The following is a 13,326-nucleotide window of genomic DNA, read 5'->3' as shown; positions in this document are numbered from 1 at the left end:
GAGAGAGAGAGAGAGAGAGAGAGAGAGAGAGAGAGTTGCTGTCATTGCTCATCACCTCTCCTACACACACACAGAGACTTTAGAATGCAGACTGACAGAAAGAGAAGCTAATGCATGGGCACGCTACACTCACATTACAAAAAGGGCATAATGAGATATTACAGTGGGTTTTATCTTAAGACAGTAAAAGTGTTAAAGACACCAGGATAAACTGACCTCGACCCACAGTGTTACTGACTGGCTGTAGATGGAGAAGGAGATGAGGAAGAGTGGGTTTGTCCTCAGTCGCCGCCATACCTGCATCATTATCAATAACCCACTATCACCATTGTAACAGATCCCTGTCACCCCAACATATCCACACCTATACATCATCCATCATCATCTTCACTAAATCTCCAGACGGTTAAACCTGACCATTAAACTGATGTCACATGTCTGTCAAGACTAGGTTTAGATTAGACCCTGATCAAAGTTACAGTTTGAGTTCCAGGGGGGGAAGCCTTCTGAATAGCTCCCATACATACATATATTACTCCCATACATACATATATTAAACCATGCACATCAATGCCTGCCCTCCACCCCTGAATATCTCCTGCTCATCCATGAATACTTTCTTCTAGAGTGAGAGTGCAGCTTCAGAGACAGACCAGCGAGAGGTATGTATGCATGTCTTCACCATATCCATTCACCTGTCTCTAACCTATCTAATCTCCCCATAGGTTAAATGCAGTTAGAAGCATGATGTTATGCACCACATACAATACCATTATTCCTCTACCAAATATTTACAGTTGGCACTATGCATTTGGGCRGGTAGCGTTCTCCTGGCATCCGCCAAGTTCGTTGGACTGCCAGATGGTGAAGCATGATTCATCACTCCAGAGAATGCATTTCCACTGCTCAAGASTCSAATGGCGGAGAGGTTTACACTCCAGCCGACGCGTGGCATTGCGCATCTTGATCTTAGGCTTGTGTGCAGCTGCTCGGCCATGGAAACCCATTTCATGAAGCTCCCGACAAACAGTTATAATGCCGACGTTGCTTCCAGAGGCAATTTGGAACTCGGTTGTGAGTGTTGCAACCAAGGATTTTTACACCCTACGCACTTCAGCACGTGTGGCCTACCACTACYTGTCTGAGCTGTTGTTGCTCCTAGATGTTTCCACTTCACAATAACAGCACTTACAGTTGACCGGGGCAGCTCTAGTAGGGCAGAAATGTGATAAACAGACTTGTTGGAAAGGTGGCATCCTATGACGGTGCTACGTTGAAAGTCWCTGAGCTCTTCAGKAAGGCCATTCTACTGCCAATATTTGTCTATGGAGATTGCATGGCTGTGTGCTCGATTGTATAAACCTGACAGCAACGGGTATGGCTGAAATAGCCGGATATACTAATTTGAAGGGATTTATATTTTAGTGTATGTTACGTTTGGTATGGTATGGRGCGGCAGGTAGCCTAGTGGTTAGAGCGTTGGGCCAGTAACCGAAAGGTTGCTAGATTGAATCCCTGAGCTGACAAGGTAAAAATCTGCCGTTCTGCCCCTGAGCAAGGCAGTTAACCCACTGTTCCTAGGCCGTCATTGTAAATAAGAATTTGTTCTTAACTGACTTGCCTAGTTAAATAAAAATGTATTTGTGGATGTATATTATCCATTTCCTATGATGCAGTATGTTATGAAATTGCAATACGTATGATATGTTAGAGTTAAGTGTTAGGGGAAGAGTTAGCTAACATGCTTAGTAGTTGCAAAGTAGCTAAAATGTAGTAAGTAGTTGCAAAGTTAAAATGCGGAAGTTGTCCGTGATGAGATTCGAACACGCACACCTTGGGTTGTTAGACGTTCATGTTATACGCCCACCCACGCAACCATCCTCCTTTTCKTTTTGCCTTAATGCCTTATGTAACCTTCTGTCTTTTGTAACCATACCAAACGTAACATATCATACTAGTTACGTCAATGAGACCAGGCTGCATGAAATCATACTTGGGAGGAAAGTACTTTTCTTGTTCAGGGCAATTGATCTGGGTGAGTTTTCCCAAAACCACTGTAGCTACTACGGTACTTTACTTCACTTGACAACCCAGACTCAAGCACACACACACCTTCCCTCACCCCAAACTCCCCACATTAAGGTGATGTTGACTTTATGTTTCTATGCTGGATGAATGAAGGCTGGTGACTCCAGAGATCTGGGTGTGTGAGTGGGTCACTCTGAGAGGTTTGACACTGTGATTAGCCTGAGGGTGTGAAGGCTTAGCGAGGTTACTCACTACCAATATTTGAACTTTTAGACCCCTCCCTTGCCCCCTAATGCCTCTTCTTACACACACATCACCTCCATGCATTCACCTTCTCTCTCGCTCTCTCTCGTTCTCTCTCTCTTTCTCAGAAACACACACACGCACCCGCACATACACGCAGAGCCACTATGCCCTTTCCACACTAAACCTACAGAGAGTTTAGCCGTGCTAGCCTTTGGTTAACTCTGTAATTTGCTCAGTAAACACACAGCACTAGGATCCCAGGGATAGGCCCAGCTTAGCCTCACTGTTAGCACTTAGCTTAGCGCTGAGCTCCAGCCATGACACCCCCCCTTTCTCTGCAGTCTCTCCACAGGCACCGCTGATCCCCATGGAGTTCTACTGGTTTATTTGAGTTAGATAGCATTTCACATCGGCTAGTGGCTAGCATCAGGCCTTAAGATAACCCTACTGACGGACTGTCTGAGTGCATGTGTAGCGGTTGTGCGTGTGACAGCTACAGCGCCACAGCCCAGGGCGTGTTCACTATATGGTGACTAAGAGGCTTCCTCTCCTCCCCACCCTATTCTCTGAGGATGGGAATCAACAGTGACAGAGAAATATGTTTCTGCGTATGATATACAGATGAATATCCTGCAGGGAAAATACATGATAGTTTTTCTCTCAAGTCTATCAGATAACAGAGTTAAAACACTGAGATCATCAGCCAAACTTAATCATTGTCATGTAAAACAGGATGAGGATTGTTTTCAGATTGGAATGTCATAACTATATAGGGTTGGAGGGTTAACACTCCCGCGATACTGGACAGGAACATGTGTAATATCACAGAGCTATCGACCTGAATCAACTTGGAAAAATGTAAGACATGGAAGTGTTCCCCTGGCAAAGAGAGATGGAGAACATGGATTTACAGTTACATATAATTCAGGGCTATAAAGTAAACTGCTTGTCTGGATCTGGATCAGCATGTGGGTTATAGAACAATTGATTTACATGAGTTTAAAGTGGGAGGGCCAGTCAGATTAACTATGTGGAATATATGCTTGTATTATTATCATAAGACAAAATGTCCTAATACAGGATTTCCAAAACTCCTTGCTGCCCCCCCCCCCCCTTGGGTGCACATTTAGATGTTTACACTAGCACTACACAGCTGATTCAACTAACCATCTCATCATCAAGCTTTATTTTAATCTGTTGTGTAGTGCTAGGGCAAAAAACTAAATGTGCACCCAGGGGGGGCCCCAGGACCCAGTTTGGGAAACCCTGTCCTAATATATGATCATATTATACATATGATCATATTATCCAAGATGGTGTAGCAGTTCAGACGTCTTTGTCTTGTCGTGTCCCGTGTACACATCTTTTTTTTCTTCGTATATATTTCATCCCTTACCTTACCTCATTTGCAAACACTGTATATAGATTTTCTTTATTGTGTTAAACATTGTTTATTCCATGTGGAAACATTTTTTATTCCATGTGTAACTCTGTGTTGTTGTTTGTGTCGCACTGCTTTGCTTTATCTTGGCCAGGTCGCAGTTGTAAATGAGAACTTGTTCTCAACTGGCCAACCTGGTTAAATAAAGATGAAATAAAAAATAAAAAATAAAAATACATTATGGTCAAACTCCCCCCTAGTTACTTGGCAAGGAGCCACTAGTACGACAGCAACACATGTACCCTCAAACTGTCTTCACAGCTCATCCTCATGACAGATTTTTGAAAATACACACAAAAACAACATCTAAACACAGTCTGCTGTGATAATATTTAGATTACATCAGGATTATTTAGCTGTGTGTGATTGGATGGGAGCCATACTGTAACCATGCATGTTATGGATTGATCCACCAAGACCCTGAGAGAGGTTTCAGACTAGAGCTAGGGCTGGTATATCAGGTTTCAGACTAGAGCTAGGGCTGGTATATCAGGTTTCAGACTAGAGCTAGGGCTGGTAATAGTCAAGTTTCAGCCTAGAGCTAGGGCTGGTAAAAATAGGTTTGCAGACTAGAGCTAGGGCTGGTATATCAGGTTTCAGACTAGAGCTAGGGCTGGTATATCAGGTTTCAGACTAGAGCTAGGGCTGGTATATCAGTGAATCTTGAATGTTGTTCAAAACAACACAGTACTATGTTGTTGATTGTTCTCCCTTTTGAAAAACTCTGAACTCTTTCACCTCTGAAGGAATCAAAGGACAAACGTTGTCTGATGGTTATTGAGAGGAAAGTTCACTGCGATAACGCTTTCTGAACTCCAGTTCATTCAGCCAGGGATGATGTGTGTATTTGAAGTGTGTGACCACAAAGAGATGATGTTGTTTGAAGCATGTGGTCAATCAGGGATGAAGATGTTTTGGAGGAGTTCAATCAGAGATGATTGATTTCAGTAGAGTTTGACTTTGCCAACTGTATTTTCACAGGGGACCATGTTATTTTTTAAGTGTGATTTCAGTCAGGGACAATTTTGCTTTGATGGATTTCATAATACACTCTCAGAGCCTAATCTGACAACATTCTGAATATTTGAGTTTTGCTGAGATCTAAGGCTCAAGTATTCAATTGGCATGAAACAAGGCARTCTGCAGAGCTGAAGCTGCATATTTCTACAGGACAAATTGCTAAATAAATAGAGTGTYTCAGGAAGTTATTATTTCTACCACTACTTATGTACAACAATGTATTTATGTTGTAAAATAACAACATGTAAATGAGCTTCTATTTTCAGCGATGCTGGGTCTGCAGGAGACTTGGCCAGKGAAACAGGTTGGGGTTAGGGGGTGAGAGTCCAAGGTTGCAATTGGGATGCAGGGGTTTGTATCGGGGTTACAGTAGTGCAGGGGTTGGCAAAAACYGGCCTGTAATATATATTCTTTGCCCCCACAAAGTTTTTAGTAAAAAAGGGGTTTTGGTCAAGAAAGACTGTAAAATCACCAGGAATTCAGCAAAAWGTGTGTTCCCAAGTATTCCCACAAAAAAAGAGACGTGATTGTGTCTCAATGCAATCAAGGTATCAAACGATTGTTTGTTTTAAATACAATCTATGTTTGGGCTTAGTTGTGATCAATTTGCAGTGTAGAATTTAGTATTATTATTTTCCGACCATTCGCTCCAACAAAAATTGTCCCGTGGCCTCATCTAGTTGCCTACCCCTGGAGTATTGAATGTGAACAAGTGACTGGTGACTTTATGTTGTGGTGAGGGTTTAGGAGTTAATAGTTAGATCAGGGTTTGGTAGTCAGGGTTGAAGTAGGGGTTTTGGGGGTTACARTCAGACTAAAGCTTGTAATGAGGTTCTTATGGGTGGTTAGTGTGTTTGCGTTATTGTAGTGTTTGTGATAGAGTTTTGAGTAATTTTTTGCTACGGGGTAGAATGGGTTTTTAGAGACCCTGAAKGGCTTAAAAACAAACACAGGCTCTAGTTTACCCAACACTAAACACACTGACACACACAGAGGACCACAGCTACCACACAGCCAGAGCCATTGTGGTCCTGTATTGCTCAGTYGGTAGAGAAAGGTGMTTGAAATTCCAGGATTGTGTATTMGATTCCKRGGGCCACCCATTCGTAAAATGTATGCACGCATAAAAATGATTTTTGGGATAAAAGTGTCTGCCTAATTGCATAACAACAAAATATTTAAGTGCCWTKGAACGAGGTATGGTAGTAGGTGCCAGGCGCACCGGTTTKTGTCAAGAACTGCAACGTATCTGGGTTTTTCACGCAGAACAGTTTTCTGTGTGTATCAAGAATGGTCGACCACCCAAAGGACATCCAGCCAACTTGATACAAATGTGGGAAGCATTGGAGTCAACATGGGCCARCATCCCTGTGGAACGCTTACGACACAGGCAGTTCTGAGAGGCAAAAAAGGATGGTGGGGGTTGGGGGTTGCAACTCATTATTAGGAAGGTGTTCCGAATGTTTGGCATACTCAGTGTATATTTATGTATACTTTTACATACCATACTCATTTGTGACAAATATAGAACTCTATAAAGCACGTGTATTTAAAACAAATGAAATGTTTGCCTCTCCATCATCACCACTATAAATGCTTCATAGATTTAACATGGTAACAGGGTGTAAAAGAGATGTTGCTTACTAAAGCCAATGTAGAGGCTGAAAAGACTGCAGTTATTGTAGTTTTACAGCCTGMCAAATACAACCCAACCCTACGCTCTCCCTTTAGTACCTACAGTACGGACCACCCCACATAGCTCTCTCTGTTTTCAAGCAATCTTTCACACCTCATATCTTTGTGAAGTGATTGTTTATTGGTGTGTGTATTGGTACGTGTGTGTGTTCTGATAACAGTTGTGGGTCGTTTCACGAAATTATTACCTTTTGCGTTTTAAGTAGAAATTGTGCACAAATATTGCATTTTAAAAGCCTGTTATATTGAATGAAGTGTCCTTTAATATAGACCATATGGAAAATTGTCCCAACATGCAGCATTTTGACATGTACCCTCTGTGTATCCTCTGTGACTTCTAGGAAGATTTTAACCCACTTAACAGCAACATTTCTCCAGGTTTTCACCATAATTGTAAAGGCCTTATTTTGTTGCTTTCACAAAGTAATTTCTAAAGATGAGTATTTATTTCATTTGATTAGGGATTCATTTTAAGGAAAAAATAACTGTTCGTCATTTTAAGGTCAACCCTGTTACATGAACTGAACTCTCATTTTACTATGGTGAAACTATTTTACATCTAATAGTCAAATCATAGTGTAAAAGCAGGTGAGCTGGTTTTACTCTTTTTGGMAATTTTCTGGTGTTTTGTGGTGGTGAGTGGGTTGAGCATGACATGTCAACTCTGTTACCCATAGACAGACAGGCTAGACATTTTTTCACAATTCAACATTTTTCGTGAAGCTTGCATTCAATTACCCCTTCCTGTTCCAGAGAACAAGCTTCCAATCCATCTGTTACAAAGGCATCCACGGCTGATTTAAGACGAAATCGTCAACACTGTTACGGTCAACCCTGTTACGGTCAACCCTGCTGCGGTCAACCCTGTTGCGGTCAACCCTGTTGCGGTCAACCAAGATACAGTCAACCCAAATCCGGTCAACCCTGTTACGGTCAACCATGTTACGGTCAACCCTGTTACGGTCAACCCTGTTACGGTCAACCCTGTTGCGGTCAACCCTGTTACGGTCAACCCTGTTGCGGTCAACCCTGTTGCGGTCAACCCTGTTACGGTCAACCCTGTTACGGTCAACCCTGTTCCGGTCAACCTTGTTACGGTCAACACTGTTGCGGTCAACCCTGTTGCGGTCAACCCTGTTGCGGTCTTCCCTGTTACATTATTTGGCACTTAATAGGCAGTTACTATATTATTTTTTTTTACCAAGTTACACTAGTCAAAAGGCACCAAATTGGTGGACAGACCCTTCAAACTCACATGAGCTGAAAAGAAAAATGAAGAATTCTAAAAGTAAAATGATAAAAAAGAGAGAGGTAGAAGGTAGAACAATCAGCTGGACAGTGAGCCAGAGAATGGCTCATTTACAGATAATTGGACATAGCTACTGATAAAAATACTGCAGGTAGCTATCATAGAGGAACAGTTAARGTAACTGGCATGATGATGGAGAAAAAGGTGTTGTGTATTTTGCACTTTCTGCATATATTATGTCCCACCTCTGTTGTAGATATAATTTTCTCTCTTTGTAGATGTGGCAGTCATTTCTTGCTTAGARCATGTTGCCAAAAACCCGTGCCAACTTAAAGTTAGGCCGTTGATTCTCAAAATGTTGTTTCAGAACCTACTGGTGGGTCATAGCTAGTTCATCCTCCTAGATAAAGCATCTATTAAAACTAGTAGAATATATTTCATCTGGTTAAGTCCTATACTAAACATGATTATTTAATTTGTCCTAAGCCATATATCATTCAGCCATCAGTGCATCGGCATGTTATTACTGTACCATAGCTCCCAGTCTCTTACCTTTGTAGCTGAGTTGGACTCTGGGGACACTCTGTTTGACACTTTCTCCAGAGGGCAGGAGGACCAGCAGTACCATCCCCAGAAGCAGCAGCCCTGGGTGGGCTAGAGACAGCCTAATCCTCCCTTGACCTCCAGTAAAGCTCCAGGACAGTCTCTCAACAGGCTCACACTCAGTCCCTCCAGTCTTCATGATGCGAAAGTGAAGGTTTTCTTCTCTGTTCCACTACTGTTTCTCAACATTCCTGAAAGAAGGAGGAGAGCAATGTCAAGGAGTTTGGGAGTTAACCAAGGTAAGTCGGCTTTCTTCTCTGTCTCTTCTCTTTTCTCTCTCCCTCCCTGTCTCTCCCTCTCTCTTCCTCTCTCTCCCTGTGTGAGTGTGTGCGTGTGTCTTTGTTTGTGTGTGTGTGAGTATTCAGCTGTTTCTCCATGGTACCGTACAGGCATGTGTGTTCTTTGTACCAGGCCAACATCAGCTGTTACCTTTTCTTACCTCTCCCTTTGTGTCCATCTAAATCTGTTTGCGCAAAACAGAAGGTCAGGCAAACAAAAACATTCACCATCTTTCCACATACATCCTTCTTTCTAAGGTCTCTTTCGCCTCCCTTCTCTCCCTCCATCTTTCTTTATCTGTCTCTCTCTTTCTCATTTCATTCTGTACCCAAATGATCAAATGATTCTGGCCCATGGTTATTGCATTAGGCTGATGACCCAGTGTCAGCTGTTCCTTTATGTTGTGATATAATTGTTCTAGGATCTGCATATTTCTTCACGCTGCACAAGAGAGGTGTCAAGACCGAGTTTAGACCAATAATACAGGACAGGATGGATAGAGAGTGTACAGCAAAGTGTTTAGGGGCAGCCTTAAGTCTGTGAGTGGACACAGACTTAATAGTAATTGTTAAGTCTGTAGAAGGTCAGAGGTGACACTAGGGGTGAGACTAAGGGAGAGGCCTGTACGTAGGGCTGAGTAACCAATAACAATGCGGTTTCATGAACTCTCATAAAATCTGTTATTTCCTTGCAGTGATACATCCTCACACATTTCCAATATCTCATCTAGTTAATGATTAACTAACCAATCACAAATGGATGCTTCAGAATGCAGATCCTCCCCCTCTCTCCCTCCCTCTTTCCCTTCATCCCTCTCTCTCTCACTCTACCTCCCACACAGATAACATACATCAACCTGTCTAGGTTGAACATAAATAATGTCAGACTAAATTCATGAATCTGATTAATTCTACATAGACACATTTTTCAAACTATGCAACAGCAAAAAAGAGAGAGATAGAGAGACAGAGATAGAGAGATATATGGAGATAGATAGAGAGAACAAGAGAGACAGAGGGGGGTAGAGAGAGAGACAAGAAAGAGAAATAAAGAGAGAGAGAGAGAGAGAGAGAGAAAAAGAGAGAGGGGGGGAGTAAGAGAGAAATAGAGGGATACAGAGAGGAAGAGAAAGAGAGAAAGAGAGGGAGAGGGGGAAAGAGAAAGAGAGAGAGAAAGAGTGAGAGAGAAAAAAAAGAGAGACAGAGAGAGAAAGTGAGAGCGAGCGAGAGAAAGTGAGAGAGATAGGGAGAGAGAGAGGGGGGGGACAGAGAGAGAGACAGACCAACCAACCTGCACATGTCCTCTATGCTTATTGTTATTGTTCAATCTATGGTTATTTTAACCCCTGATTATTGTTGCTACTGTTGTTCCATTGACAATATTGATTATTATTATTTTAATTATGTTAATATTGTAAATCTCCAAAGTAAGCTTTGGCAATATGTACATTATTATGTCATGCCAATAAAGCAAAGTGAATTGAATCGAGAGAGAGAGAAAGAGAGAGATAAAGAAAATTAGATAGAGGAAGAGAAAAAGAGAGCAAGAGAAAGAGAGAGAAATTACCGTACGACAGACCACGTATTCACCCTGCCCACCATAATTGACAAACAAACAAACAAACCAAAACAAAGGCAAAGTCTTCTCATGCTTTATTGACTTCAAAAAAGCGTTCGACTCAATTTGGCATGAGGGTCAGCTATACAAATTGATGRAAAGTGGTGTTGGGGGAAAACATACAACATTATAAAATCCATGTACACAAACAACCAACAGCACCCAGCCTCACCCTACTAGAATCTGAGGTCAAATGTTTGCTGATGATCTGGTGCTTCTGTCCCCAACCAAGGAGGGCCTACAGCAGCATCTAAATCTTCTGCACAGATTCTGTCAGACCTGAGCCCTGACAGTAAATCTCAGTTAGACAAAAATAATGGTGTCCCAAAAAAGGTCCAGTTGCCAGGTCCATGAATACAAATTCCATCTAGACACCGTTGCCCTAGAGCACACACAAAATGATACATACCTCAGCCTTAACATCAGCGCCACAGGTAACTTCAACAAAGCTGTGAACGATCTGAGAGACAAGGCAAGAAGGGCCTTCTATGCCATCAAAAGGAACATAAACTGTGACATACCAATTAGGATCTGGCWAAAAATACTTGAATCAGTTATAGAACCCATTGCCCTTTATGGTTGTGAGGTCYGGGGCCTGCTCACCAACCAAACATTCACAAAATGGGACAAACACCAAATTGAGACTCTGCATGCAGAATTCGGCAAAAATATCCTCAGTGTGCAAAGTAAAACACCAAATAATGCATGCAGAGCAGAATTAGACCGATACCCGCTAATTATCAAAATACAGAAAATAGCCATTCAATTCTACAACCTCCTAAAAGGATGGGATTCCCAAACCTTCCATAACAAAGCCATCACCTACAGAGAAATAAACCTGGAGAAGAGTCCCCTAAGCAAGCTGGTSCTGGGGCTCTGTTCACAAACACAAACAGACCCCACAGAGCACCAGGACAGTAACACAATTAGACCCAAACAAMTCATGAGAAAACCAAAAGATAWTTACTTGACTTAGAATTCACAAAAAAAMCAGAGCAAACTATAATGCTTTTTGGCCCTAAACAGAGAGTACACAGTGGCAAAATATCTGACCACTGTGACACACAAAATTAAGGACATCTTTGGACTATGTACAGACTCAGTGAGCATAGCCTTGCTATTGAGAAAGACCACCAAAGGCAGACCTGGCTCTCAAGAGAAGACAGATTATGTGCACACTGCCCACAAAATGAGGTGGAAATTGAGCTGCACTTCCTAACCTCCTGCCAAATGTATGACCATATTAGAGACACATATTTCCCTCAGATTACACAGACCTATTCGATTGGGTAATACCACACTATGCAATCACACAGCAGATTGTGACCTGTTGCCACAAGATAAAGGCAACCAGTGAAAGATAAAACATCTTTGTAAATGAAACCATATTTATTTTATTATACTTTCCCTTTTTACTTTACACCTATTCTGCCACATCATTACAACCTGTAGTAAGTAGATCTAATATGCATTTGGAAATGTTTTTATCTTTGGAACTTTCTGGATGTTAACCGTTATTATTTTCTGATTTTAGTTCACTTTCTTATCTATTTCACTTTCTTTTGCAATTTGTAAACTGTGTTTCCCCATCAATTAATCACCTTCAATTGAATGGGAATTTAGAGAAAGAGAGAGAGAAACGATATCGAGGACTAGCTATGCGGAATTTAATCTCTGTCTTTCAGAATACACCATATCAACTCCTGTTTAAACAACATGAAATGTCGAGCTGAGATGGCAGTATTCATCCACAACACACACCCATCTCCTACACTCTAATACACTGAAGGATAAGGATTGATAGAAATGAACTGTTTTTAACTTGGACCCGAACCGCCTCGCCCTTTGGCTTACGTTGCTACTCCAATTACAATTAAAAAGCTTGATAATGATGGATAATGTATCATGTGGTGTGTGTGTGTGTGTTGTTGGTGTGTGTGTGTGTGTGTGTGTTGATGTGTGTGTGTGTGTTGTGTGTGTGTGTGTGTGTGTGTGTGTGTGTGGTGTGGTTGCTTTGCCATGAAATTCAGGGTCTTTCTCTCTCACATCAGAGGGTTGGACTACAATTATCGACATCACAACACACACCAACATAACATTCAACACCCGCGCCTCAGTTGCAGTATCTGTGTTGGAAATGTAGTTTAACTTGTGAGAAACTCAAGTGTAAAGAGGAGCTTCAACAGACCCTCTTAGGCGCACTCTTGACGAAACAGCGAATGAGGAAAGCAGTGGCTGGGCTGTTACTAAACACTATTTTTAGAGAGACGGTTTAAAAGCCAAATAAAGTAATTAAAGATGATTCATGTCAGAATCCCCTTATGTGCCTGGCTATGAAAGAGAGAGTTGAGAGAGAGTGCCATGTGTATGTGTTGTGTGTGCTGTTGGAGTCCTGATGCCTTTAAATACTGAATTCTCTGTTAGAATTATGTAAACTGCTCCATTAAGTTGCTCATCATTTAGAGTAGAGCCATGCGAGTGAGAGACGTAAAAGTGGGCACAGGAACGAAGGAAGGAGAAGAAGTATGGTTGTCCAGCCATGCCTGCGTTCAGCTACATCCCTGTTCCTGGTGCTGCATAGGGGTGTGTAATGTTGTGCTGTGTGTGTGAATGTTGGTGTATGTGTGGTGTGTGATGTGGTGTTGTGTGTTTGTGTTGGTGTTGTGTGTGTGTCTTTTGTGTGTGCGTGTGTGTTGTGTGTTGGGTGTTGTGGTGTTGTGTGTTGTGTGTGGTGGGTTGTTGTGTGATGTGTGTGTGACGGGCAACAATAACTGTTAGTCTTTCGCAGGTGGTAGCACACATTGCAGGCATAGTGTGAAAAGCGGTTTATGATGGTGTAAGTGGACAAGACCAAGCTAAATATTTCTCTCTCTCACTACACACACTCACAACACACACCACCACAACACATAAGAGTTGACGTGTAAAGTTTCAGTTCCTTTATCTGTGGTGTATCAGCTCGATCAAAAGGATTCTTCATTCAAAAAATTAAGCATTCCTTTTGAACTATCCAACTGTTTTTGCCAAACTTTCTAGACATGACAAACCAACCAAAAGTCATGTCCACTAAATAATTTCTTAAACTTGTGTTTCGTTAAACCACCACCATAACCATACCAGAATTCCCAACAAATAATTTGGGAATCAT

General features: G+C 41.8%; 1 protein-coding gene across 1 annotated transcript in view; it reads right to left on the bottom strand.

Annotated features, from left to right (window-relative positions):
- The window catches only part of LOC111952760 (semaphorin-3D-like), a 63,917-nt gene that overhangs the window by 40,092 nt on the left and 10,499 nt on the right, over positions 1-13,326 (bottom strand). The window contains 1 exon segment of the mRNA XM_070435216.1: positions 8,232-8,473. Coding sequence (XP_070291317.1) covers positions 8,232-8,421 — 190 coding nt within the window. The 5' untranslated portion in view covers positions 8,422-8,473.

Source organism: Salvelinus sp. IW2-2015, linkage group LG26, assembly GCF_002910315.2.
Source record: "Salvelinus sp. IW2-2015 linkage group LG26, ASM291031v2, whole genome shotgun sequence".
Classification (NCBI taxonomy): Eukaryota; Metazoa; Chordata; class Actinopteri; order Salmoniformes; family Salmonidae; genus Salvelinus; species Salvelinus sp. IW2-2015.
This window is presented reverse-complemented; position numbering and strand designations above follow the sequence as displayed.